At 40.2% G+C, this 24,593-nt stretch overlaps 4 protein-coding genes across 8 annotated transcripts in view; 3 read left to right on the plus strand and 1 right to left on the minus strand.

The window, feature by feature from the left end:
* The window catches only part of LOC124049447 (proto-oncogene vav-like), a 23,244-nt gene extending 17,673 nt beyond the window's left edge, over positions 1-5,571 (plus strand). For 3 of the 4 annotated variants that reach the window (XM_046371098.1, XM_046371108.1, XM_046371118.1), the window contains exons 18-29: positions 309-410; positions 521-615; positions 709-731; positions 861-897; positions 1,068-1,204; positions 2,095-2,160; positions 2,329-2,360; positions 3,315-3,425; positions 4,181-4,268; positions 4,412-4,541; positions 5,052-5,203; positions 5,316-5,571. In XM_046371098.1, coding sequence (XP_046227054.1) covers positions 309-410; positions 521-615; positions 709-731; positions 861-897; positions 1,068-1,204; positions 2,095-2,160; positions 2,329-2,360; positions 3,315-3,425; positions 4,181-4,268; positions 4,412-4,541; positions 5,052-5,203; positions 5,316-5,369 — 1,027 coding nt within the window. In that variant the 3' untranslated portion in view covers positions 5,370-5,571. The remainder of the gene's footprint in view (positions 1-308; positions 411-520; positions 616-708; positions 732-860; positions 898-1,067; positions 1,205-2,094; positions 2,161-2,328; positions 2,361-3,314; positions 3,426-4,180; positions 4,269-4,411; positions 4,542-5,051; positions 5,204-5,315) is intronic. The other variant, XM_046371127.1, reaches the window with a different exon arrangement.
* ubl5 (ubiquitin like 5) overlaps positions 1-9,589 on the minus strand; it is a 12,871-nt gene extending 3,282 nt beyond the window's left edge. Inside the window, exons 1-5 of one of the 2 annotated variants that reach the window (XR_006841420.1) lie at positions 9,455-9,589; positions 9,048-9,112; positions 8,466-8,549; positions 8,333-8,370; positions 6,982-7,099 (exon numbers count right to left, since the gene is read on the minus strand). Coding sequence is in view for 1 of the 2 variants with exons in the window: in XM_046371215.1 (XP_046227171.1) it covers positions 7,056-7,099; positions 8,333-8,370; positions 8,466-8,549; positions 9,048-9,103 (222 nt within the window). In the remaining variant the exon portion in view is untranslated. Of the gene's footprint in view, positions 1-6,735; positions 7,100-8,332; positions 8,371-8,465; positions 8,550-9,047; positions 9,113-9,454 lie in introns of those variants that run through there. The other variant, XM_046371215.1, reaches the window with a different exon arrangement.
* Positions 9,590-9,658: 69 nt separating this feature from the next.
* On the plus strand, positions 9,659-14,382 carry pin1 (peptidylprolyl cis/trans isomerase, NIMA-interacting 1). The gene is made up of 5 exons (XM_046371204.1): positions 9,659-9,815; positions 11,599-11,681; positions 12,276-12,384; positions 12,478-12,588; positions 13,512-14,382. Exons 1-5 carry the CDS (start codon positions 9,758-9,760, stop codon positions 13,619-13,621), a joined length of 471 nt encoding a protein of 156 aa, XP_046227160.1. The 5' UTR covers positions 9,659-9,757; the 3' UTR covers positions 13,622-14,382.
* Positions 14,383-15,627: 1,245 nt separating this feature from the next.
* Positions 15,628-22,721, plus strand: LOC124049508 (perforin-1-like). Its single transcript, XM_046371231.1, has 9 exons — positions 15,628-17,730; positions 17,823-17,902; positions 18,338-18,383; positions 18,554-18,696; positions 18,800-18,938; positions 19,032-19,112; positions 21,724-22,220; positions 22,319-22,412; positions 22,493-22,721. The coding sequence occupies exons 1-9, from the start codon at positions 17,368-17,370 to the stop codon at positions 22,700-22,702; spliced, it is 1,653 nt and encodes a 550-aa protein (XP_046227187.1). The 5' UTR covers positions 15,628-17,367; the 3' UTR covers positions 22,703-22,721.
* Positions 22,722-24,593: the final 1,872 nt, after the last annotated feature.

Below are 24,593 nucleotides of genomic sequence, written 5' to 3' on the forward strand. Positions count from 1 at the left end.
TGCAGCAGTCAGAAACTTAGTACTATGGCTGATTAATTACTTACTTTCATGCCTTCTCATAGTGATGGTACTGCATCTGATGGTGGATGCATCCCTTCCCCAAGTATTCATTTTCGCATCCTGCAGTCATTCCTGCAGTCTTCAAATATAAATTAGACAATCTTAGGAATGTTTAGAGCAGCTGTTATCAATATTTTAACAATAAGTGCAACAACAGCTTTTTTAAACTACCTGCCAGTTTAAACAACCAGCTGTGCGAGTGCTTGTTACCCCAGCGCGGTCGAAACAGTTGTACTTTACCATTGCAGGTCGAACATGAGTCCAGAGAACTCGACAGCCAACAACCATGACTTCCAGATGCACTGCTTTGAGGAGACCACCTCGTGCAAGGCCTGTGCCATGCTGTTAAGGTACTTCGTCTCATAAGCTGCTTCTCTCAGCTTCAGTTTTTTTTTGTTTGTTTTTTTTTTTTAAAGAAACTCATCTCCTGAGGCTGAATCCCCTTTTCTGTCGTCTGCAGGGGGACATTTTTCCAGGGCTATCGCTGCACACGCTGCAAAATGGCTGCACATAAAGAGTGTTTAGGCAGAGTCCCTGCCTGTGGGCGAAACTCAGGTCTGCGTTTGCTTTTAAATACGCCGTCTTATTGGTTTAAGTATCATTTATCAGCATAATTACCACCTATGACATGTAATCTTCAAATTACAGATCATGCTGGTACTATGAAGAAGGTAAGACTGTGTTAATCTTTGATGTTGTGCATATGTTTTATATTATTATTGGGACTTTTTTCCTCTTCGTGCACACAAATTCACGTCAGTTTTAATGCCCTTTTCCATCTCTATGTTTTGCTCCTCCAGAATAGACCGCAGAGGTCCTCCGGACATTCCAGCGTTGGTAAGAAATTCATAATAGAAAATCTTGTTCATGTGTATTCTACAAAACCAGCTCCTTAACTGTTCAAGAGTAGATGAAATATTTGACGAGATTAAAGTGTTCTCATTACCTGTCAGATCTGCTTCCTCATAGCTTGACGCCTCCTCTGTTTCCTCCTCGCTCTTCCTCAGGATTCCCTAAGATGGAGGTGTGTCAAGAGTATTATGGTTTGCCACCACCTCCTGTGGGCTTCGGCCAACCGCTTCACCTCTCCAAAGGTGATATTATCGAGCTGACCCGAGCCGATGCTGACCTGCCTTGGTGGGAGGTAACATTATAAACCGATCACAAGCGTTTCTGTATTCTCAAGCTTCCTGTGGTTAACATGTAGGTGTGAGCTGCTTTTGTCTTTTTTGTCTTTTTTTTTTTTTTTGTCGTTTTCCTCTCTGTATCTCATTCTCTACAAAAACTCCCTCGTGCCCAACCTGCGCTTGTATCTCTACTGTTTAATTCATTTCAAATGTTTTATGTGGAATTAAATCAAACCCCGCTCATCGGCGTCACACTGTCATGGCTGACTGGGACATTTGAATAGAACGGAGCCATTGTTAGTGTTATCAGTAACACCTGTGCCTTTTCCAACTATGACCAGTCAAAGTGTCTGCGGTGAAAAAGGGCCTATCAGATGACATTTACCTTGTTGCTCATCATTTTCCCAAAGCCTGCCTTGAGTTTGTAGTTGTTTTTTTTTTTTTAATCCATTCTCAGACTTTACTCCCTGCAATATAAAACCGTTTGGATGATGTGCTTTTTTGTTTACGTGTTTACGTTACATTTAGTTTCTGGAGGAAACTAATTTTTAGAGTGTTCGAGTCCAACATAATGATGAGCAAAACTGGGGGGGGGAAGGATAATGATAGTGATAATCGGAGTTCCTGTCACAGTTCCTGCATTCACTGCCTTTAGCTGCATCTGTACATGAAAGCTCAAATTGATTTTGCTCAGTCAAATTGACGGGAGCAGAAATACAGAAGACCTCACTGTTCCCTGCATACAAATTTGCCATGAACTGTCTCAGATCTGCACTGCAGCACTGAGTAACGTTGTTGCTGTTTATCATGTTTTTCTGATGATTCATTTTTATGTTGCAATGACTGCTTGGTTCACCCAATCCGGTCATGTGTTTTGTTTTTGTTTTCTTGCACGCCTGTCACTCAGGGAAGGAACCTGACTGTTGGAAATGTGGGATGGTTCCCCTTCCAAAAAGTTCAGCCCTACCTCTCTGTGAGTACGATGCACCAACCAGCACGAGCTGCTGAATAACAGACACCCACCAAGAAACTGAAAAAAACTTAACAGTAAAGTAAAGTTCAGTGGTATCATGTGTCACCCTGCTGATCATTCACTGTCCTTTTTAACATGTAACCTCAACGTGATCTCACCGTTTCCCAGAGGCCGACCCCAGACCTGTCTAGCTTCCACTGGTGAGTATCAACAGGAACAAAGTTAAATGACTGGCTCGTCGGATCACTGTTAACCTCATGGCTTCATTAATTCCTGTATCACAGCGCAGCAGGGACAGAGAAACACTTCAGGGCTAATAAAGCCACAAAAACAGAACCAGATACTGAAAGTGCTGCCGCTTTTAAAGCAGCTGCTGGGACAAACTGTATTACTGTGACACAGACAGGATCTAGCACTTCCCACCATTGGTTTCCATGTATAAAATAACCTTCAATTAGTCACCTATTTGGTAGTCACTGTTCTCTGCCCCGAGCTCATGATAATAACAAAGATGTGCTAACTCCAGAGGACTCGCAGTGAGCAGCATGTGAACACGCTGTTATCCTTAAAGTCACCATGTACAGTATTTAAAAATGAAACTCTTTGGCGCCACCTGGTGATGAAATCAAATATGACACTGGACTTAAAACCAAAAAGCAGTAACCCACTGACTGCATCATTTTCTCTACAAGCAAAAACTTTGCTTGCATCGCAGTATTGTGAAACATATCTGTGTCATATAAAATATATAAAATATGAGAGCGTGAAACATTAATTAATATTTAACTTGTGTGGCGGGTTATTTATGCATTCATCAACAATAATAACTCCATCTAGAGCAGATAATACGTTATAGTGTGTTGTAGTTCACTGAATAATTTCTAGTGTGCTGCTTAGAAATGCTAAAGGGGGCCACTTAAAGTAATGTGTTACTGCAGCCATAAAACTGTGTGGCTTCTGTTGAAACATCCAATTCAAGTGAGTGTTACGGCGGCAGTAGCCCATCCAAACAGAGTCACGAAGTCAGGGAGCTGAATCAGCAATGGATTTGACTTTTCTTCTACATGTTGCAGATTGAGTGGATTTCTTCTTTCAAACGTTAATCGTCTTGCTTAGAGCAATGAATAAGTTTCTGGTTCACGCTGTGCTCGTAGGTTCGCGGGCAACATGGACAGAACGGCTGCCAAAAACCTGCTGATCTCCCGGTCTGATGGGACCTTCCTTGTGCGACAGAAAGATGGTGGAGAGTTTGCTATCAGCATCAAGTAAGCTTTTCAAATTCATCAGTGATAGCATGGTTGAATTTTGGGAGAATTTTATCTTATCAGGGATGTTCATTTTGTTTCTTCTGTTTTTAGGCTGAAAACGGCCTCCCAGTAAAATGTAAAAACAGTATGATTAATTGTTTGCAGTTTATTGTCAGAAAAAAATTAGCATCCATGCTGCGCTTTCTTAATCGGGGATTGTTTAGAATCGTTTTAAAGCAAAAACGCCTCAAACCTTGCTTAAGCTTCTTAACTATAAAGAGCTGCTGCTTTTCTTTGTCTTAAATGGTCAAATATATTTGGGTTTGACCTCCTGTTGAGACCAAACTGAAAATTTGTAGACGTAACCTTGGGATCCTTGGGCACCAAAGGACTGATCGATTAAAAGAGGAAAAGAATCTGCTGTTCAATTGATTGGTTGCAGTTCTCTATATTAAACGAGCTAACCCACACACTGAATGCATTTTGACCTGTAAAAGATCAAAGTTGTGCTTGTTCAACTACATGGAATATGTAAGCTTCGATAAATCGTTCCGATGTCAGTGAGCCCAGGTATCACTTCCTCTCATAAGTGGGGAAATATACCTTTTCTAACAATGGATTGGTGTCAGTTCTACAAAACCATTGTCCTATGAAAGCCATCTGTCTGATTATTAAGCTGAATTGGACAAATAATTCAAATTCCCCAAACGCTGAACTTTCCCTTTTAATGTTATTAATGTCTTTAATCAATACGCCTCTTTCTGCTCTTCCAGATTCAACTTGGACATCAGACACATTAAGGTCACATCCTCTGACGGCCTGTACCGCATCAATGAGAAAAAGGCGTTCAAGGGTTTAATCGTGAGTCTCACAAACTGCTTCGACCAAAATCTGACAAAACCTTCACATTGTGAACTGCGAGTAACCTCGTTTCCTCTCAAACCACAGCTGGCATCTTTCTGACATGTTTCTTCCTCTCTTCCTCCTCCTCCTCCTCATGTTAGGAGTTGGTTGAGTTTTACCAGCAGAACTCTTTGAAGGAGTACTTCAAGGAGGTGGACACCACGCTGCGAACACCTTACAAACAACCAGAGGAAAGCAACTCGGCTAACAGCACGCCAAACAGCACGCCAGGTACGTGTCACTCCACACACTCCTGCTGGTTATGATCATGTTAATAGCTTGACATTTTGGAAGATAGTCTTAATCGAAGTGTTAACCTCATTGTGGGGCTCGACAAAAGTTCAGGGCATCAACAAAAGTCAGGAGGATTCATCCTCTGGGTGCCATGAACGTCTGCACAAAATGTCATGACAATCTATTAAATGGTTGTTGAGTTATTTCAGTCTGAATCAAAAGAACAGCCAACAGATGGCCATTGCTATTCTCAGAGCTACGCTGCTAGCTAAAAATCCTCCTACATGCACCTGTAAAGCTGGCAATTTCCACATCACGTCTTGATTATTCCATCCACACCTTCGGACAGACTCAACCTGTGTTTCTCTGTTGGCGGTCTTTATGCAAACAAAGATGTAGCTTTCTATTTAACAGACGAGATTCATGAAACCCTTAGGAAGAAGTCAAACGACGTAATTTGACGAGATGTCCGGCCATTCTTTTAAGCTTATCCATGTGGTCCGACAGGAGGCAGCGTGAGGTGTTTCGGTATAGCGAGGGCCAGGTACGACTTCTCAGCCAGGGACCGTTCAGAGCTGTCGCTGCAGGAAGGAGACACCATCAAGATCCTCTCCAAGAAGGGTCACAGCGGTTGGTGGAAAGGCGAGGTGTATGGTCGGGTGAGGAATTTCATTCACGTATTAAAGGGAAAAAAAAACAAACAAACAAACAAAAAAAACAAACATTCACAGGTTTCATCCTGTCTAATCTGCATGGCTGCTGTGTTTCCAGGTGGGGTTCTTTCCAGCAAACTATGTGGAGGAGGACTACTCTGACTACTGCTGACGTGGCTCCACAGGAGATGTGTAGACGCTGTATGTGTATATACTACATACTATACTGTATGTGTAGGATGTATCTGTGTGATGCCTGGTTTCCCCTGATTGCATTAACCCGTATGCACGAGTGTGGCTGTGAACATGTGAGAGAGGTTACTTGTGATCTAATGACTGTCTAGTGATGTGAATAAAACTTTTTGTTCAGCTGACCTCGACGAATGGCTTTTTTGACGTCCGGCTGACTTGGAGCAAAGTGTACGCTCAGACATCACACCCAGATGTGACTGCTGAACATCTGCACCATAAGATGGCTGGTGTGAGACTTTCAGACAAGATGAGGGTCCCCTTCCTAAAACTGTTGCCACAAAGCTGGAAGCACAGTGTTGTCTGAAATATGAAATGTACACTTTGGCACTGATATTTACCTTCACTGGAACAGAGAAGTTAAGCCCAAACTGTGCAAAAACAGTCCCAGTCAAATAGTGGTGGATGAATATTCAGAGAATTTACTCAAGTATCAGTACAAGTTCTAAAATATTCCATTACAAGATCTATTCAATTCAATTCAGTTTATTTATATAGTGCCAATTCACAACAAAAGTTATCTCATGACACTTTCCAATTAGAGCAGGTCTAGACCAAACTCTTTGATTAAATTGTAATACAGAGAACCGAACATGCCCCCTTGAGCAAGCACTTGGCGACAGTAGATCTGTCAAGATCTGATTTCAGTATTTTACATAAAGGTTTAATATTACTGCTTCAATGTTACTTATGCATTAGTGTGCATGTAGGACTTCCGTGATGTAGCTGGTTGGAACCTTTGAACAGCTTCATTTACTGCTGGGTCCTTTACGTTAGCAAACTGATTAGACTGTTTACATCAAAAAAATCTTAATCGTGTTAAGCATCATTTAACCGCAGCTGTCAGGCACATGTAACAAGGAGATTTCCCTCTGAAATGTAATGGAGCAGAAGCACAAAAATAATAATAATAAAAAATTTAACACTCAGGTAACGTAAATCAAGTTTGCACTTAGTTTGGAAAAAACAGACCAAAAGTACACACTTCTATGTATGCAGGATTGTCCACATACTTTTGCCCACAGTGTGTACTGAGATGCTATTCCTTTAGATAATATTTGTGCACACTGGTGTTCTTCTCCATAGCTAGAAAATAAAGAATCAAAGTTTAGCACATGTTGTACAATTGGCAGTCGTGCAATGACCTTTGCATTCAGTAGAAGTTGATAATACAGGCTTTTCAAAAGGAAACGGACGTAACATCCCTATAATCACGACTAATTTGGAAACGTGTTACGCAAAAAAAATAGAACAAAAATAAAAAAATAAAACACAACAGTGACCAGCACTCAGACTTGTAGGTAGGTAAACATTTGCTTTATTTCTAAAATATCAAAACAAAAATTGTAGAACAAAAACAACAACGACATGTCTTTCATGTAATTTGAGGGAAAAGATGGTGAGCTAAAACTGAGATCAATGTCCTGTCTGTATGGTTTTCCGCTGTGGAGATGCTGCTCCTTCTCTTTCAGCTGTGCTGTCTGATCATAGTGGTTTCCTGCAACAAATTCTAGCGATTCTATCTCTGCATATATGTGTGTGTGTGTGTGTGTGTGTGTCTGAAGGAGGAGGCTTGTCTGTGTAGCATGGACAAGAGTTGTCTTCGGATCTACTGGTAGTACAATTCCAGGTTCATCCCATCATGGATCTCATCTGCAGAGGTCGTGGTTAAGTACAACAGATCTGCTTGGTTCAAGTTTATTATTACTGTTGTTGTTAATATGATGAAGGCATCAGGATAATCATGTTTGATATGAAAACAATAACTGCTTTAAGTTACATGTAAAGATGATTTATAAACAAATCATGACCACTAACATCCACAATGTCACAACATATTTTTGTCTTGTAATAACCATCTTATCTATAGTTGCCTAAATGAGCATGATCTCCAACAGTAATTAAAAATATGCAACTGCAAGTATTATTACAAGGTCAGTTCACCCAAATCAGTGGTGGCAGCATCTACACATGCAAACACTTGTGAATTTATTTGCCAGTTTGGTTTCAAGGTGCTCCACTGCTGAGACCTATGCCTCCACCCCGATACAGTAAAGGTAAACAGAATTTCAGACTATTAATAAAGGTGGAAATTAGCTTTTAAATTTGCGATTATGACAGGGATGAAAATATGTATCGCTGGCTGGTTTGTCATCTGCTGGCAAATTAGAAAATTGCGCGCAAACTTATAGGGGCTGGGCAAGTTAACGTGTTATTATCGCACATCAACGTAGTTTTTTAGTGAGCACAGTATTATTAGTGGACTTTAAAAATAATTACTATAATAAAAAAAACTACATTAATGCGCGACAAAACAACTGTCGGTGCTAATCAACCAATGCATTAACGCGATAATAATGCCCAGCCCTAAAAATTACATTTTCACTTTCTTTTTATGAGACTTTTCTTAAAGTAACTGCAATTCTTTAGTGACTCTGGAAGAACACTGGAAGTGAAATAATGCCATAAATAAATGGACATTAATGGCATTACTGTCCACTATAATTTTGAGAAACAACCATAAAGGCAGTAGGCATGTCCTTTCTTAGACAGACAGACAGATATATTACACTCTATGGTTTATATTCTTAAGCCAATCACAATTTGTTTACAAACACTGTATTGATGTGTATTTCTTGTCCTCTGCAGTTGCAAGAGTCATGCTACTGGTCATCATATCTGCCAAAACAGATAGACAATTACGAGTAACTTTTCCTGGCTTTTATATATCAGTTCCAAATCTACATCCAGTATGTACAGTAGACCACTGCATCCTCGGTTTACACAAGTTATTGAGTTCTGATGCCTAAGGTATGTTGACCTCTGTGGAAACATAAAAACTGGTACTACAGTATAGAAGAGGAAAAAAATGTTTTAAAAGGATACAGTCACCCAGGGTCACGTGGTCCTTGAATATGGTATACCTGTGGGAACAGATGGGGAACATTTAGCTGCTGAAGACAGCCACTGAAACAGCTGTTATGGTAAAGCAGGGTGTCATTCCAGAGGAGCATCTTACCATTTCTTTAACACAATCTTATCATATCGCGTTCCCGTCTGGGCCGCAATGAGCTTCTTCAGATCCCCAATGCTATCCTCAGAGCTGAAAGACGGGAGTTAAGGAGGGAGCAGCACGGTCAAATGTAACTGGTGCCAATTACCTTATGTGCTGATTTTGGAGAAAGTGAAAAAGAACAGCTTTCTTTTTAAATTAAAAACAACATGAATAGAGAGCGCACTCATGGCTACAGATATTTAAAGGCACATTTCAAAAGCCGGAATAATTTAAAAAATCCTTAATATTAAGACTTCTTTTCTTTGTCTTACACGGCAATAAATTCAGTATCTTTTGGTTTTTGGAGTATTGTTCGGATAAAATAAAATTATATGAAGTTGTGATGTCAGCCTCTGCAACTGTTGACAATATACCAAACCAATCAATTAATCAATAATGACAACAATCCAAATAAACGTTAGACTTTAGAACTGTACAATGTAGGCCTCTCTCAACACTCCCGTTAGCCGGATATGGATGTTTATTATTTGAACATATGGCAGGGCACATTATTCCACGTCATAATCAAAGTGCCTGTAAGGATACTTGCACTTAACCCGGACTTTCTTGCCCAGGCGATCGTTGCAAACCACCTCGATCATCTTCAGTTCCTGTCGGTCGAAGGAAACGAGACAGAGTTAGCATAACACCTCAGCGTTAAGTCGATTTAAATCTTTCCCCATACAGGAAACATAACATACAGTTAAAAGCTGTAGTTGATGTGGTTCATTCGGAGTGTGTCATAGTGAAGAATAAGAGCATTCACAATCAGTTTAAATCAATCAGGTTTCTTTGCTGTACGTTAGCTAACATTTGCTAGAGCTCGCAACACCGTCGTACCGACGAATGTGCGTCATGTTGTAAACTACGCACTTAATCCGACTTTCTGTCTTGAAAATGCCCAGCACCGTGTTACATCTATAATAATACTGCGTTAAGTGTGATATTTCTACCTGGAAATTCCCAGAATAACAGCGAATTTTCCCCTTTCTCTGAAAATTTCTGGAACGCTCTCCGTCCTGGTTATCGTAAAGCTGATTTAGTTGTTTTTTTTCAGCCTCTTCACCAATCAAATAGAAACAATAATGACTGACAGCTCCAATTAGCCAATGACAGCACAGAAAAGCAAGTCAAAGGCGGACCTGCGCCTGAAAACAACTCGTACCGTAAACATGCTGCTAACTGTCGTAATTTCCTAGTTGCAGCCCAACCTGTCACACGGTAGCTAGATTGAAATTAAATTTGTATAGAAAATTATGGCAGACGAGGAGAAGCTACCAGCTGGGTGGGAGAAGAGAATGAGTCGCTCTTCAGGTAATAAAGCAGAAGCCACGAGAGGCTAAATATGCTAACTAACCAGCTAAATATCAATATGTATTAAACTTAGCTTACCGTTAACTTACTAGCTAGCAACCGCAGCATCGTGGTTTACTGTGGAACAAGGTAGATGCAACTTTAAGTTAAATGGGCATGGGCTGAAACTAGTGATTTGTAACTCGGTATCATAGTTGCATTTTGTTGAATGTGGTGTTTTGCTGTTGATAAGCGTATTGCTACATGATCGCGCCAGAGCTAATCCATTCAACCGGGCTGCTGCTGCAGGGCCCTGCATGACGTCATTCTGCCTTAGTACCTCACCTGCGGACAGGGCGAGCCTCAGCACAGTTTTTATACGTTTATGTTGAGAGGCCAAAGAGCTTAGTAGAGTCTAATTCTGTTAAAATGTTGACCTGTCGCTAACAGGTCCCAACTCAACATATAAGCTAGGTCTGAAGGTGCTTTTCAATACTTAAAACCGCCCTAATCAATATTTTACCAGTGAATCCAATCACATGTCAAAAGGGGTTGCTTCAGGGACAAACTGACAGAACTGCCACTGGCTGTGTTTTAGTCTGTTTTGATCTGTCGGTCTTCAGTTGTTGGTCAAGAGTTTTGTTGTCTTTTTTCACTTTAGTTTTTTTATTATTATTAATTTTAAAAGAATCGACATCTGTACACAGTCATCATCAAAATAAAAATTTAAATCAGCTTTGTTTTAAACCACAATAGCCAGCTGTAAAACGAAACTAAATTTAAACTAACTAAAAAATGAGCTTTGAGATACTTGCTATTGACTACCCAATGGCAATGTGAACAGCACAAATCAAGTGAAATGAGATTTTTCTGTTCTGATTGGGACCACTTCGATATGTGGTCCTCAGTCAGATACTGATGGCAGAGTGAATGGTCAGATCACTGTTTACATCATTCTGCATCGATTGTCTGCAGTGGTGGACAAAGCCTAATACAGATTGTCGCAGCATTGACGAGTGGCAGACAGGAAACTGCAAATTTAAGATATATGTGAAACTCCTTCAGTGAAAGAAACACTACTGTTACCACAGCAAGCAACACAGGAAATGAAAGCCTGTGCCACTGTTGTATTAATTTTGATGACGGTCTGTCGTGCCAGTTATATTTTTTTGAGAAATGTGGTGTTAAGGTACAGTTGAATTAGATGCGGGTGCCATATAGAGATGACTGTGAACAGTCAAGGCTTGAAAGATCATATCTGGGGGAAAAACATCAAAACTGGGTCACTTTGAGCTGCTGTGTGAATGTAGTCCTGGATGGAGCTAAAAGGACTCCCATTCATCAGCCTATCAGCAACAGGACCTTTAAAGGACTGCTATTGTTGATTCTTGTCTGCATTATGTATAAATAACTGTTTGCCAACTAAAGTAGCACCAGTGTGAACGTTCATGTCCTTTATGCTGATTCTGATACCAAATACCAGCTTCTCTTTTTGCCACTTTTAGATTCTGTGCAGCTGACTGTGTAGAGCCCAGTGGAATAATTTTTATGTGAAGTATTATGAGACCAGGGATTGCTGTGGCACTAAAATGGAGTTGGCAGTCTGCTATAACTGAATGAATGCATCAAAGTGTAGAAACCCTGACTTTTATATGGTGACATGACAGTATTGACAAAGAATTTGTATTATGGATCCGTCGCGCTGTTACACAATCTGCTGAATAATGTATATGTAATTTTGTGAGGTGATGATATGTCATTTGCTAAATAATCAATGACTTTGATGACTCTATTTGCCCTACAGGCAAAGTGTACTACTTTAACCACATCACCAATGCCAGCCAGTGGGAACGTCCAGTGGGAGACGGTCGTGGAGAACCAGATAAGGTTATTATGTGTATTTCTTATAAAAAATAGCACTAAACTATTACAACATAACACAAAAACAAAATGAAGCTAGTTTAGTGATAATTAAAATTCGTGATGGATGCATCAACAGTGCAACAGTGGCATCTGGTGGTTTGCAGACGTTATAGCAGCACTTTTAATATTGGCACTGATGCACTTGAACACCCCACTAATTTCATACAGCAGTTTCAAGCCTTTGTGTAATGAAAATCTTAAGAAGCATATGTAAACATTTTACTCAATAATTTACTCATTTTCCAATAAGCCCTGAGGTTATGTGAGCAAATCTTAAGGGTCATGGGGGTCAGTTTCTAGTAAGGTGTTGGCTTGATTTAAAAAGAGATAATTAAGTAAACAGAATAAGGGATTCAGAATAAGGGATTTTATTAATGATTTAGTGGATTTTATTAATTGATTAATCATGATCTGTAAAGCATTAATGAATAGTTCAGTAAAAGTAATAACTTATTTGTTCTTGTAAAAGAGAACACTGACAAAAGACCAGACCCTGATCTCTCTAGTTGATTCCCAGGTGTTTTGACACTGATCAGTTTGAGTCCTTCACTTACTCAGGTACGCTGCTCTCACCTGCTGGTGAAACACAATCAGTCACGTCGTCCATCTTCTTGGAGGGAACAAAATATCACGCGAACTAAAGACGAGGCCCTGGACCTCATTCAGAGTAAGTAAGACATCAGGGAGGGAGGGAAGGTTTTGTTTTGATGAGATCTGATCAGCTTACTGAATCTGCTCTTCATTTCTCTGTTCTGTGTAGAATACATAGAAGAGATCAAGTCTGGACAGGAGAAGTTTGAGTCCCTGGCCTCTCAGTTCAGCGACTGCAGCTCAGCTAAGAACGGAGGAGATCTGGGATTATTTGGCAGAGGTAAACACTCAGATACACCACACACACACACACACACACACACATACACACACACACGCACGACAATACACAAGTATTCACACAAGTACACTCCACTTCATTCACACACCCACACATACGCCATAGGTGGTTGAATACGTGTGTGTGTTTTATGTGTTGTTTTGTTATTGTTGTTGTTAGCTTTTTTAAATTCAAATAAAATAGAGAAGAAATACAAAAGGGTTGGTCAATAGATAGGTCTGAAGAACACCTACATCCCTTGGACAGACCCCCTCACACACACACACACACCCTCCCTCCTTTTAACAAGTATTTTCTGTGTAGCCACTGATGTGGCTTTTTTCTATTTGCCCTGGAGCTCCATTGTTTCCCAAAACTGCTAAAACACACACACACAATTTTACTGTGGCTGGGTTGTTCCCTCAGTGTAGTGAACAGTGTGGGTGATTTTGAGTTAACCACACATACATCATCCTGCTGCCGTAAATATGGACTAGAATAATAAATGTGCATTAATCATTAGCCAGCAGTTAAAGAGTCAGTTCACCCAAGTCGGTGCTTCTCAGCCATGTGCAGAGCTTCAGCGTACCTGTTTTGTTACACCCATCTCCTTTATCTCTACAAACAACAGCTCTTTAGTTCTCAGCACTGCAGTGGCAGACCTTCAACTTAATAAAAATGACTGCCTGTGCCAACATGACGCGCTCACTTATATGAAACCTAATAAACGTTAACAAAGAAGTGACTGAATTGAATGTTTTGTAAAAGATAATAAAAGAAACACTATGGAAAAGATTATTTAGTAGTATTAAGAAAGCTCATGAGGCATGACATATTGTGTGTGGGAGTCTTTATTTACATCTGGATACTTTGTTGGTTTTTGACTTGAAGGTACAGTGTCTGTGTCTGTGTTTGTGTTGCAGGTCAAATGCAGAAGCCCTTTGAAGATGCCTCATTTGCTCTCAAAGTGGGAGACATGAGTGGTCCCGTTTTTACTGACTCTGGAGTCCACATCATCCTACGTACTGGTTGAAGGGAGGAGGCCACAAACTGTACTTTCCTCTTATGTCTTCTCTTACACACACACACACAAACATATACAGAGCGAAACCCAGCCAGACCTGTGATTTATTTTAATGACACACACTATCCAATAAACAATGATTATGCGCTGAATTGCATTATTTTAAGTGGGATCTTTTTGCTCCAGTTACTATTGATGAATTTAATCTCACTGAACATCAAGGAGTATTGCAGATTGTTCCTGCATGACCTCGAGCTTTTATTAACCGTGGCAGTGGCACATTAGAAGTAAAAACACGCGAGAGCCTGTGACTCTGCTGAAGTGGTTGCCAATGCGGTAACAGTTTCACATGATGCGCAAAGTTTGAGAAAGCATCAGCAGAAGCGTGTGTTTTGCATGTCTTCATTTACTGTACGTTTCCTCCTGTCACCTTTTACAGTTCGACTTTATGTGTGCCAAAGCGGTTCCACATTATTGTTTTAGACTCCTGAGATGTTTAAAGGTGCTTTCTAACCATTGCAGACCCCCTGCAGTCCATGAAGGCGTTGTTGCAGATATTCAGTGGCATAAAACCAGTTATATTCATAGCCCACTTTGAAAGGTGCATGCCCCCTCCCCCATAGGATATGCAAAAATGGCGCAGTCAAAAACTTGACCACATTTTAACAATCAGCTCTGCGGCTTTTAAAAGCATCAAAGTTCAGATGAACTGTTACACTGTTGTCATGAGATGTTTTTCTTTCATCATTAAAGAATCTCTTTTTTTGTAAGTCTCTTGTTTTGTTTAGCTCTTTTCTTTCTGAGTTACTTTGGTCAGAACACATTGAACATTGCCACAAATCTGTTGAAGATGTGGTGGGTTAAGAGTTAAGCATTTATTAAGAACAGAATCAAACAACATACCTGCTTATTATGTTTAATCATGTCAACAAGAAATCATCTTAAAATCATGTGTAAAATGGTGGAGTGTGTTATGTTAAGGCTCAATCTGTTTGCCTGCTGTGTCTCTCCAAATTGCACATAAAGCTAGCAATCTTTAGCTTACAATCAATCTTACAAAGTGATCACTTTGCTTTGAAACCTCTTTTTCTTGGAAAGGAGACTATATTTCCTTTCGAGCTATGAGACATCTATTATTTGCAGTTTTATAAATAAATCTCAGAAGCACAAATTACTTGACCCAGAGAGAACATGTTGGTTGAAAGCAATATGGTACCAAGATTGGAACCCCAAGGTCAATGCCCTGGTAGAGACAGTATTCCTGGCTGGTGAATTTCAAATTTTGCCAGTTGAGTAGAACTAAGTTACATACAATTTCTAGACTAGTCGTTTTCAGGCCTGCAGTTTTGGTGCTGCATGGGACCAAAAATCTGGGACCTGAACCCTCAACAGATATAAAGAGCTCAATCTTAGGTGACAAAAGCACAGTGATTACCATTTTCAGGTGATTATGCACTCATCAAAACATAGCAATGACCACTGTGTTACATTGTTGCCAGTAGACCCTTATACACAGTGGACCTTTAAGGGAAACCCATTTCTTGTTGAATTTTTACTATCCTTATCTCCTCTTTATTACTTTCCCTTTTCAACCATACATCACAGAAGATAACAAGCTTCATCTTCTGCTTATCTCTGAACTAAGAACATAGGCTCTTTCCCTTCTTTCCTCTGATTTTGATGACTGGACGTGGAGCAGCAACATCAACTTTGTGGGCACAGGTAGAAAATTCTTCTGAAAAATGTTACAGGGAGATAATATCAGCAGCCTTCAATACATCAGACTGAGAATTAATTGTAAAAGACTGAAAAGATGTAAAACCACTGGAAGACGATTTGGATTCTGATGCTGTCGACTTTGAAAAGGGACCATAAAAATAATTTATAGTCTATAGCTCTATGTAGTAAGTTGGAATAGTGCAGATTTGCTGAGATCAGATGTCATTTTGTCCTTTTCTTCAGTCATCGTGTTAAACCTTTTAAAGAACTCTACAAGTTTGATCTGCATATTGTTAAGTTTGCAGTTGATTCTGTTGTTGTGTCTCTGCTCAATAATGATTAAACTGATCACGGTCCAGTATTGGAGAACTTTAGTGACAGGTGTAAACTCTCCTTCTTGGACTTAAATGTGTCTAAAACAAAGCAAATGTTCCGCAGTACAAATTTCTGAGGGCAATAATTGATGACAAGTTAACATTTGAACCAAACACTGATGCTATATTTGAAGCCATGAAGTTTTTATTAGAAGCTCTGAAGTTATAATGTTGACATGACTTTCATGACATTGCTTTATTCTTGCTTTCCTGAATTTGTTTTAACCTTCTCTTTTATCTGTTGGTTTGGATCACCTCCCTTGAAAAACCAGATTGGATTAGTAGGTATCAAATCTAAATAACCTCTAAAAATGGACGTGTAAAAACGTCTAAATGACCTCTCTGTGGTCTGTAAGGTCAGGGTCACAAAGGAGGCCCAGTCACTTCTGGCTGACCACAGTCATCATTTGTTCAGTGAGTTCAGCTGCTTCCATCTGGTTGCAGATATCATCTGCTGAGATGCAGAACCAAACATCTAAAGCACTCACTGATCCCTGCTGCTATCAGGACGGTGAATCGTGTTATGTAATTCCCTGTCTTTTGTGTGAATTGCTTTTGTTTTTATCCAGCTAAATTCTCAGCTCTCTCTGCCTTATCCTTCATGAACGTTTGTTCTCTAGTTAGTAGACCAACACTTCAGTTCAGAAAGGCTCAACAAACTGCTTTGCAGATCACTGCTTGTAAGGGAAGAGCATGCAGATGAAAGGTGTAGATTTTTATTGATTCAGTGATCTCAAATTCCTACCTGAAGTGAGACATCATGTCTGTGAATTAGTCTAAGGTTGTCTGCAAATTAAAAATTAACAAATGAATCAAAGGTAATGGATATTGACAAAATGACAGCGGTTTCCAATAATCTTGTGACATGTGGTTTGTAAGTGAGAGCAATTAAAATTTCAGTGCCATATACAGTATGTTAAATAACATTCAAATGATCATAGCTGCACCTCGACCTCTGGGTGAAATCTGCTGCAGCCTGCAAAGTGCTCTTATATATATATATATAGGTGATCATATATCTAATCTACATGCTCTGTACAAATGCTAGAACAAAGTCCTAACATGAGATAAAAACAACAATAGATGCAGTATGCAGACAGTTGTTAGGGTGTGTCAGTAGAACCCAACGTGTTCCAGTCAGTCAGGAACACATTGTGCAGAAACAGCAACGAGACTGCAGCACAACACGGGAAACTGCATAGTTGCTATAGTTGCTCATTGTTGCTTGCACAAAAAATCAAAGTCCTCCTTTGCAATAATTATAGTATATAGGGGAAACATGGGCACAACTACTAGAGCACACACCTGGCAAGGTAAAACAGTGTAAATCCTTAACAAGCTGTTACTTAACTCAGCCAATGAATGTGATAATCGCACAACTCACAAATATCTGTGTGCGCACAACAAAACTGCAGCTTTAACAGTAAAGGCTGGCATTGCTCGTCGTATAGCCTGTCCCATATGCTACTCAACTTCATCAGACTTGCAGTGATTTTTACGTGTTAATTGTCTTTCTGTGGAAAACCACACTGCTGTTGGTGACATCTGATTTGGCTCTGTGATGTGTTTCATATCGAAAATCATCCAACATCCATCAGGCTGTACTTAATATACTGCATATTAGATGGAGAAGTAACAGGGAGCTGAAATTTATCTTCACTGATGATCATACACAGATTAAATAATAACTCATTGATTTTCTTTTCTGTTCTCTGTCTTTCTCTGGTATATTTCAGTGTCTCTTTGACTCCAACTATGACCTTTTTAACCCCACCCCCTCTCCACCTGAGTCTCCTCCTCCTCTTCCTGTCCTCTGACTCCCCTGTTCTCTCCTGTAGGACTGGGACTCGCAGAGAGTGTGAGTCTGCTCCCTTTGTGCCAGGCCACAACCTGGTGGGGGAGGGCTTTGATGTGGTCACCCTGCAGCGTAAAGGAGCCTACATGATTGACGTGAAGACTTTCCTCACTCCAAAAGACACCTGTACTCTCTGCTCCAACCCTCTTCAAGATGATAACCTGCAAAAAGTAATTAAGAAATACACAATAGTTCTGCAGCAACTTTGACAGCAACTTTATCATGTGCATGTTATCCACGGTGTCCTCACCTTTATTTATAGCTGCCAATCTGTGCAAAGGATTGGCGTGCGCTCAGCCGATGCAATACTGACATCTATAGCAGCGCACACACCTCTGTTAGGTATTGTATACTGAATGGCTTCGATCAGCCATTTTCACATGTTAGATGTTATGGTATATGTTATTTCACTGCTAAAGGCAGGAGAACTCAAAGTCACAGACTGTGATTGTCTCATCCAATCAGTCTCTCTAAATGAAATTTGACATGAAAAGCATTATACTATGACTCAAATTCCACTCCAAATTTATTGTCTATAGATTATCTTTTATGTCAAAGTCACATTAGAATCAAAAAGTTCTCTGTCTTGTTAGTACTTTCACAATATTGTAAAATTCCCTTTTAATAATCATTTGACTTATATAAACATTGTCCTTATCATGTTAACTACAGGTGGAGATCTAACTGTTCTATTTCTTGTTAATTTGTAACTACAAACTTAAATGGACTATGTAAGACTTTAATAGTATTTATTTTTCTTGTAAACTTTGCTCACAGCTCATTGATTGACACTTTCGCCGCCCAGGAAAGTAACAACTGGAAGGTAGGAAATGTTTGTGTTGAATATTATTTTCACTGAACAGTTTTTATGGCTCATTCTTTTGAATCTATTGTCCTCACCGTAAGCCATTAATGCATGAACAAGCACCAGTATGATGAGTTTGGGTGGATATCAAGCAGCTCATGACTTGTTTTTTTTATTTATTTTATCAGGTTGGGCTCAATATAGATAAGTTTGTGTCTGCCAACCTGGAGGTGGGAGGAACACGCTCCACTGCGTATCAGTTTGCCACAGAAAGGACCAGAGAGGATCGCTACTCCTTCAGCATTCACAGGGTCACCTGCAGCCATTATCGGTAGGGTGTGAAGGTCCCTGCAACACAACAGGGGATTTGTTAGTCAGGTTTGTGAAGATGATTTCAGTTAAGATAATTTACTAGTCTGTCTCTGTGTGTCTAGTTACCGTGTGTCAGGCAGGCCACCCCTCAGCTCTGAGTTCAGGAAGGACTTGGCCAGGCTGCCAAATCACTACAACTCGTCCACCAAGGCTCAGTACAGTGAGCTCATACATACCTACGGCACACACTACATCCGACAGGTTACCACACACACACCATTTCAATTTCCTCATTTCACAAGTAAAAAAATACCATTTTGTACAACAAAACAGCTACACTGTTTTTCTTTCCAGGTTTATCTTGGTGGGCGACTCAGGCGTGTCACAGCTACTCGTGTCTGTTTGTCCTCGCTGAATGGGCTCTCCTCAAGCGAGGTACATGTAGCACACGTGTCTGTACAGTGTGTGCAGAAACCAAAGTGCACGTTTATGCACACACGCAATATGCACACAAACCCAAATGTTGTTAGACGGGGAGTTTAGGCAGACACCTCAGAGATGATTTGAAGCTTGATGTTTATAATATTTTCATACTGTTGCCACAGACTGTATAAAACATGGCCGTAGTCTTCATGATGTTACCCACAGAGCAACGCTCAGTGTGGCAACTGCAACATTCATTCAATTCAATTCAATTCAATTCAATTTATTTATATAGCGCCAATTCACAACAAAAGTTATCTCATGACACTTTCCAATTTGAGCAGGTCTAGACCAAACTCTTTAATTAAATTGTAAATAGAGGGAGCCCAACATTCCCCCTTGAGCAAGCACTTGGCGAGGAAAAACTGCCTTTTAGAAGGCAGAAACCTCAGAGCAGACCCCGGCTCAAGATGGGCTGCTATCTGCCTTGACCAGTTGGGTTGAGAGAGAGAGAGAGAGAGAGAGAAAGAGAGACAGAGAGAGAGAGAGAGAGAGAGCAGGAGAGCAAGAGAGAGAGAGAGAGAGAGAGAGAGCAAGGGAGAGATGCAGAGGGGGTGGGGTGTGAGAGAAGGAGCACACAAGCAGAGATGCATAGCAGCAGTAATAATACCAGAAGTATCGAAATGTAGATAATGATAATGACAATGAAGTATACAGAAGGTATTATGGTGATTTTGATAACAATGGTAGTAACAATAATGGTAGTAGCTGTACTGAGTCGTAACAGATTTAAATCAGATTATGACTAATCAGTAGTAATTTCAGTAGGTTTTGAGCAGGATGACAGCAGGACCGCAGCAGGAGGTCCAGTCATGATCGCTAGGAATCTGCGGGACAAGAAAGCACAAGGACTTCAGGGAAGAAGTTGAGTTAGTAATATGCATTAATGGGACATGAATGTGTGCAGAAGGAGAGGGAGAGGAAGAAAGAGCTCAGTGCGTCATGGGAGGGCCCCCGGTAGTCTAAGCCTATAGCAGCATAACTAGGGGCTGGCCTAGGCCAGCCCTAACTATAAGTTTTATCAAAGAGGAAAGTTTTTAGTCTACTCTTATATATAGAGAGGGGGTCCGCCTCCCGGACCAAAACCGGAAGATGGTTCCATAGTAGAGGAGCTTGATAACTAAAGGCCCACAAGTAGCCCTGCATTTTGGGAACGCAAAGTTCTGGTGGGATAATAGGGTACTATTAACTTTTTAAGATAGGATGGTGCCTGACTGTTCAGGGCTTTATAAGTGAGTATAAGTGATTTTAAAATCTATCCTGAATTTTACAGGTAGCCAATGTAGAGAAGCCAGAACAGGAGAAATATGATCTCTCATGCTGGTTCTTGTCAGTAGTCGTGCTGCAGCGTTCTGGATTAGCTGGAGAGTCTTTATGGATTTATTGGGGCAGCCTGATAGAAGGGAGTTACAGTAATCCAGTCTAGAGGTAATGAATGCATGGACTAATTTTTCTGCATCTTTCTGACTCAGGATGTGCCTAATCTTTGCGATATTGCGGAGGTGAAAGAATGCAGTCTTTGAAATATTTGCTATGTGCGAGTTAAAGGACATGTCCTGGTCAAAGATAACTCCTAAATTTCTTACAGTGGAGCTTGAGGCCACGGCTAAGCCATCTGGCAATGCAATATCACTGCATAATTTGTTACTAAGGTGTTCGGGGCCCAGAACAATAACTTCAGTTTTGTCTGAATTTAGAAGTAGGAAGTTGCTGGTCATCCAGGTTTTTATGTCTTTAAGACATGCCTGAAGCTTGACTAGCTGATTTGTTTCATCTGGTTTCATTGATAAGTACAATTGTGTGTCATCCACATAACAATGAAAATGTATGGAGTGTTTCCTAATAATATCACCAATGGGGAGCATATACAGGCTGAATAATATTGGCCCAAGGACAGAACCTTGGGCCAATATTATGACCAACTCCATGACTAACTTTTGAGTGTGGACGATGTATCATTAACATGAACAAATTGAAATCGATCTGATAAATAAGACTGAAACCTGCTTAATGCCGTTCCTTTGATGCCAATTAGGTGTTCCAATCTGTGCAGTAATATAAAGTGGTCAATGGTGTCAAATGCAGCACTAAGGTCTAACAGTACAAGGACAGAGATAAATCCCTTGTCTGATGCCAGGAGGAGGTCATTTGTGACTTTGACCAATGCTGTTTCTGTGCTATGATGAGCTCTAAAGCCAGACTGAAAATTTTCAAATAAGTTATTATTTTGAAGAAAGTCATATAACTGATTGGCGACTGTTCTTTCAAGGATCTTGGAAAGAAATGGAAGGTTAGATATTGGTCTATAGTTGCTTAAAACCTCTGGATCAAGTGTGTGTTTTTTAAGGAGAGGTTTGACTACAGCTACGGTACTTTAAAGGACTGGGGTACATAGCCTGTTATTAGGGACAGATTGATCATGTGATTCATGATGATTCATTCAGTGTTGAGTTTGAAAGAGAGACATCGAACATGACACTCCAGAAAAACAACTGTGTCACTGTGTAAATGTCTCCCATTATACGTTGACTATAAATAGTATCTTATTTCCTCTGTCCTCTAGGTCCACTCCTGCTTATCACTGGGTGTCTCCGTAGGTCTCGGGAAGGTGACATTATCTGGTTCCCAACAATCTTGTAACCAAGTCCTACAGAACCAGGACACTTCCAACTCATACAGCTCTGGTCTCCACCAACACTACACAGAGGTGGCAGGAGGCACTGGTTGGATGGGGGAGTTTTCAGTCGCTCATAATGACTCCCAGGGTTACATGAATTGGCTCAGCACCCTCAAGGACCACCCGGATATCGTTTCATACTCTCTTAGGCCAATGTACAAGCTGGTTCCTACTGCAACACAGAAGGCAGGGATGAAGGCTGCCATCGAGCAGTACTTAGAAGACAATGCTGTGAAAATCTCACCCAAAGAACCAGACTGTGGGAGACACACTCCCAACCTGAGGTCCAACTGTTGTCCTCAAGCGGCCTCAAGGGGAACATTGGTGGTGACCATCATCAGAGGCTGGAATCTAAAAGGAGATCTAACGGGCAGGACTGATAGGTGGGTCAAGTGGGGCCTCGGACTGAGATCTGATGGTGTTCTGTTCAACAACAATATTAATTCACCAGTTGCTTTTCCCTGTTTTCTCCCATTCACAGCTATGCTAACCTGTGGTACGGTTCCATCTATCACAAGACTCATATGATACGCTCAAACGATCCCTGGTGGAATGCTCGCTATAATCTGGGGAAGGTCAGTGAATCTTCTCATTACACATCAGCTCAAAAGAATTTTAGTTCTTTATTTCATAACTTCAAATGTTTTTTCTGAAGGTGGACACACACTTGGGCTTGAAGGTTGAGGTTTGGGATGAGGACTTGCAACATGATGACCTTCTGGGATCATGTACCTGGACTCTGAGCCAGGGGACACACAGATTAACTTGTCCAGCCAAGAGAGGCGGCTTTGAGATCGAGTACACACTGACCTGCGACCCATATCTGACTGGAGACAGGTGTAACCGGTACAAACCATCTCTATAGTGAGAAACCATTTTTACATATGCACTTCAAAATGAAATATATATATATATATATATATATAATTTTGTTTGGTTTTCTGCTGATTAGAATTATAAATATAGACCTGTCATGGAAATAAAGACTCAAAAAGAAAATGGGTTAGAACTGTGTTCTTTCCAAAGCTATGGGTACACGTGAGGTTCTCTGCACTGAAGAGCAAGTAATGCTGCAAACAACTTCAACACTCCACACAACAACCACGGAACGAATAAGGTTATTACGGCAGTACCTACAGTGTACAAGCAACATCTCACAGCCATGAACATGTTTCAGCATGATGAGCTTTCATGAACTGATAACATTACAGAGCAACAGCATTTTCAACCCAACTTGTAAGTCATTTGTGCTAAATGTTTGTAGCGCATCAACCTACTTGAGAAATAAGACCAGCTTGTTTGCTAAATGAATTGACTTGACTTGACCACAATACCCCAATGAATAACAACAAGTATTTCACATATTTGTGTATGTGTCTGTGATTGTGTGTGTGTGTGTGTGTAGCTGAGACAAGCCTAATAAAACTTGGATACTGAAACGCACCCAGCTAGCTCAAAGCTGTCAAGCTAGCTGAGACTAACAAGCTAGCCGAGTTCACATGAAGAGAGAAGCAAATTTTAATGTTCCTTGCATTATTTGTGTGAGTTTGACTGCAGAATCAAATCTAGAGACACACACACACAGACACATTTCGGTTTCCACACCACATTTCCTTATCAACAATGAGTTGGAAAAGCAAGCTAAGACATTTACTTACCGTGAGCTGTAAAATTATAACACTGTGCAGACATGTATGCAACATCATGCAAACAGTAGAACAAATCACTATTTGATGCAAAACTAGCCACAGCTTTCTGACATTAGAAAAATGTTGTTGAGGTGGAGTCTGCTGTCCTTCCTGGCATTGATCCAATGCATTGAAACAGGTAAAACTAACATTCTCCCAAACTCTCAGAAATTAGTCCTGTTTCCTGTAAGTAAAGGATGTCTGTATGGAGCCAAATCATAGCCAAAAGTTTTATTCATTTGAAAAAAATTGATATTTTGATGTTGAACTTGAAGAAACACAACATTGTACTCAAACTAAAAATAAGTGCAGGAAAAGTATGACTCCACACTTTCTATACATCATATTCACATCATTGGCAGAGAAAAAACTGATGCCATTGATAAGGAACTGTTTAGCAAGCCATTTTAAACTGAACTTGGCAACGAAGTATTGGCTAGCAATGGCTCCTGCACCACCAGGACAATCTGCCTCAAAAGCGTGAAACTGAGAAAATAAGACCTGAAAATGAAAAAAAGATCTGAAACTGAAAAACATAAGACCTCAAATGTTGGGACCGGGGAAACTAATTTCGTTCCACTCATGTTCTACGTGTGTGAAATGACAATAAAGCTCCTTGAATCCTTGAATCCTTGAAATATGTATGAAAGTGAAAATTGAAAATAGATCATTTATTCAAAAGAATTTCAAAACTCAAGAGTTATATTTAAACTGAAAAAAGTTTTTTCTACACTTATTTTTAATTCTAGTACAATTTTGTATTTTTCAAGTTATTTTATATTTTTAAGTTCAAAATCAAAATGTTAACTTTCAATTTCAAATATTTTTCGTCAAATGTACCAAACTTTTTGCCTTGATTTGGCTCCATAGATCTGCTACTCCCATATCTAAAATCTTATTACCAAACAACTCAGATTAAGCCTCTGGTAAATATGTATCAAAAACTTGACCACATTTATCAATCAGCCCCGCGACCCTGACGGATAAGCGGTATAGAAAATGGATGGATGGATGGATCAATCAGCTCAGCTCTCGGCTCTTAAAAGCATCAAAGTTCAGATGAACTGT

The sequence above is a fragment of the Scatophagus argus genome, chromosome 2 (assembly GCF_020382885.2).
Source record: "Scatophagus argus isolate fScaArg1 chromosome 2, fScaArg1.pri, whole genome shotgun sequence".
Taxonomy (NCBI): domain Eukaryota; kingdom Metazoa; phylum Chordata; class Actinopteri; family Scatophagidae; genus Scatophagus; species Scatophagus argus.

Excerpts from the sequence above, each read along its gene's own strand:
- LOC124049508 (XM_046371231.1), top strand. The coding sequence starts at position 17,368 with ATGATCATACACAGATTAAATAATAACTCATTGATTTTCTTTTCTGTT. Across the intron at positions 18,384-18,553 it reads AGGAAAGTAACAACTGGAAG|GTTGGGCTCAATATAGATAA; the intron begins GTAGGAAATGTT and ends TTATTTTATCAG. Across the intron at positions 18,697-18,799 it reads GTCACCTGCAGCCATTATCG|TTACCGTGTGTCAGGCAGGC; the intron begins GTAGGGTGTGAA and ends CTGTGTGTCTAG.
- pin1 (XM_046371204.1), top strand. The coding sequence starts at position 9,758 with ATGGCAGACGAGGAGAAGCTACCAGCTGGGTGGGAGAAGAGAATGAGT. Across the intron at positions 9,816-11,598 it reads GAGAATGAGTCGCTCTTCAG|GCAAAGTGTACTACTTTAAC; the intron begins GTAATAAAGCAG and ends TTTGCCCTACAG. Across the intron at positions 12,385-12,477 it reads GGCCCTGGACCTCATTCAGA|AATACATAGAAGAGATCAAG; the intron begins GTAAGTAAGACA and ends TGTTCTGTGTAG.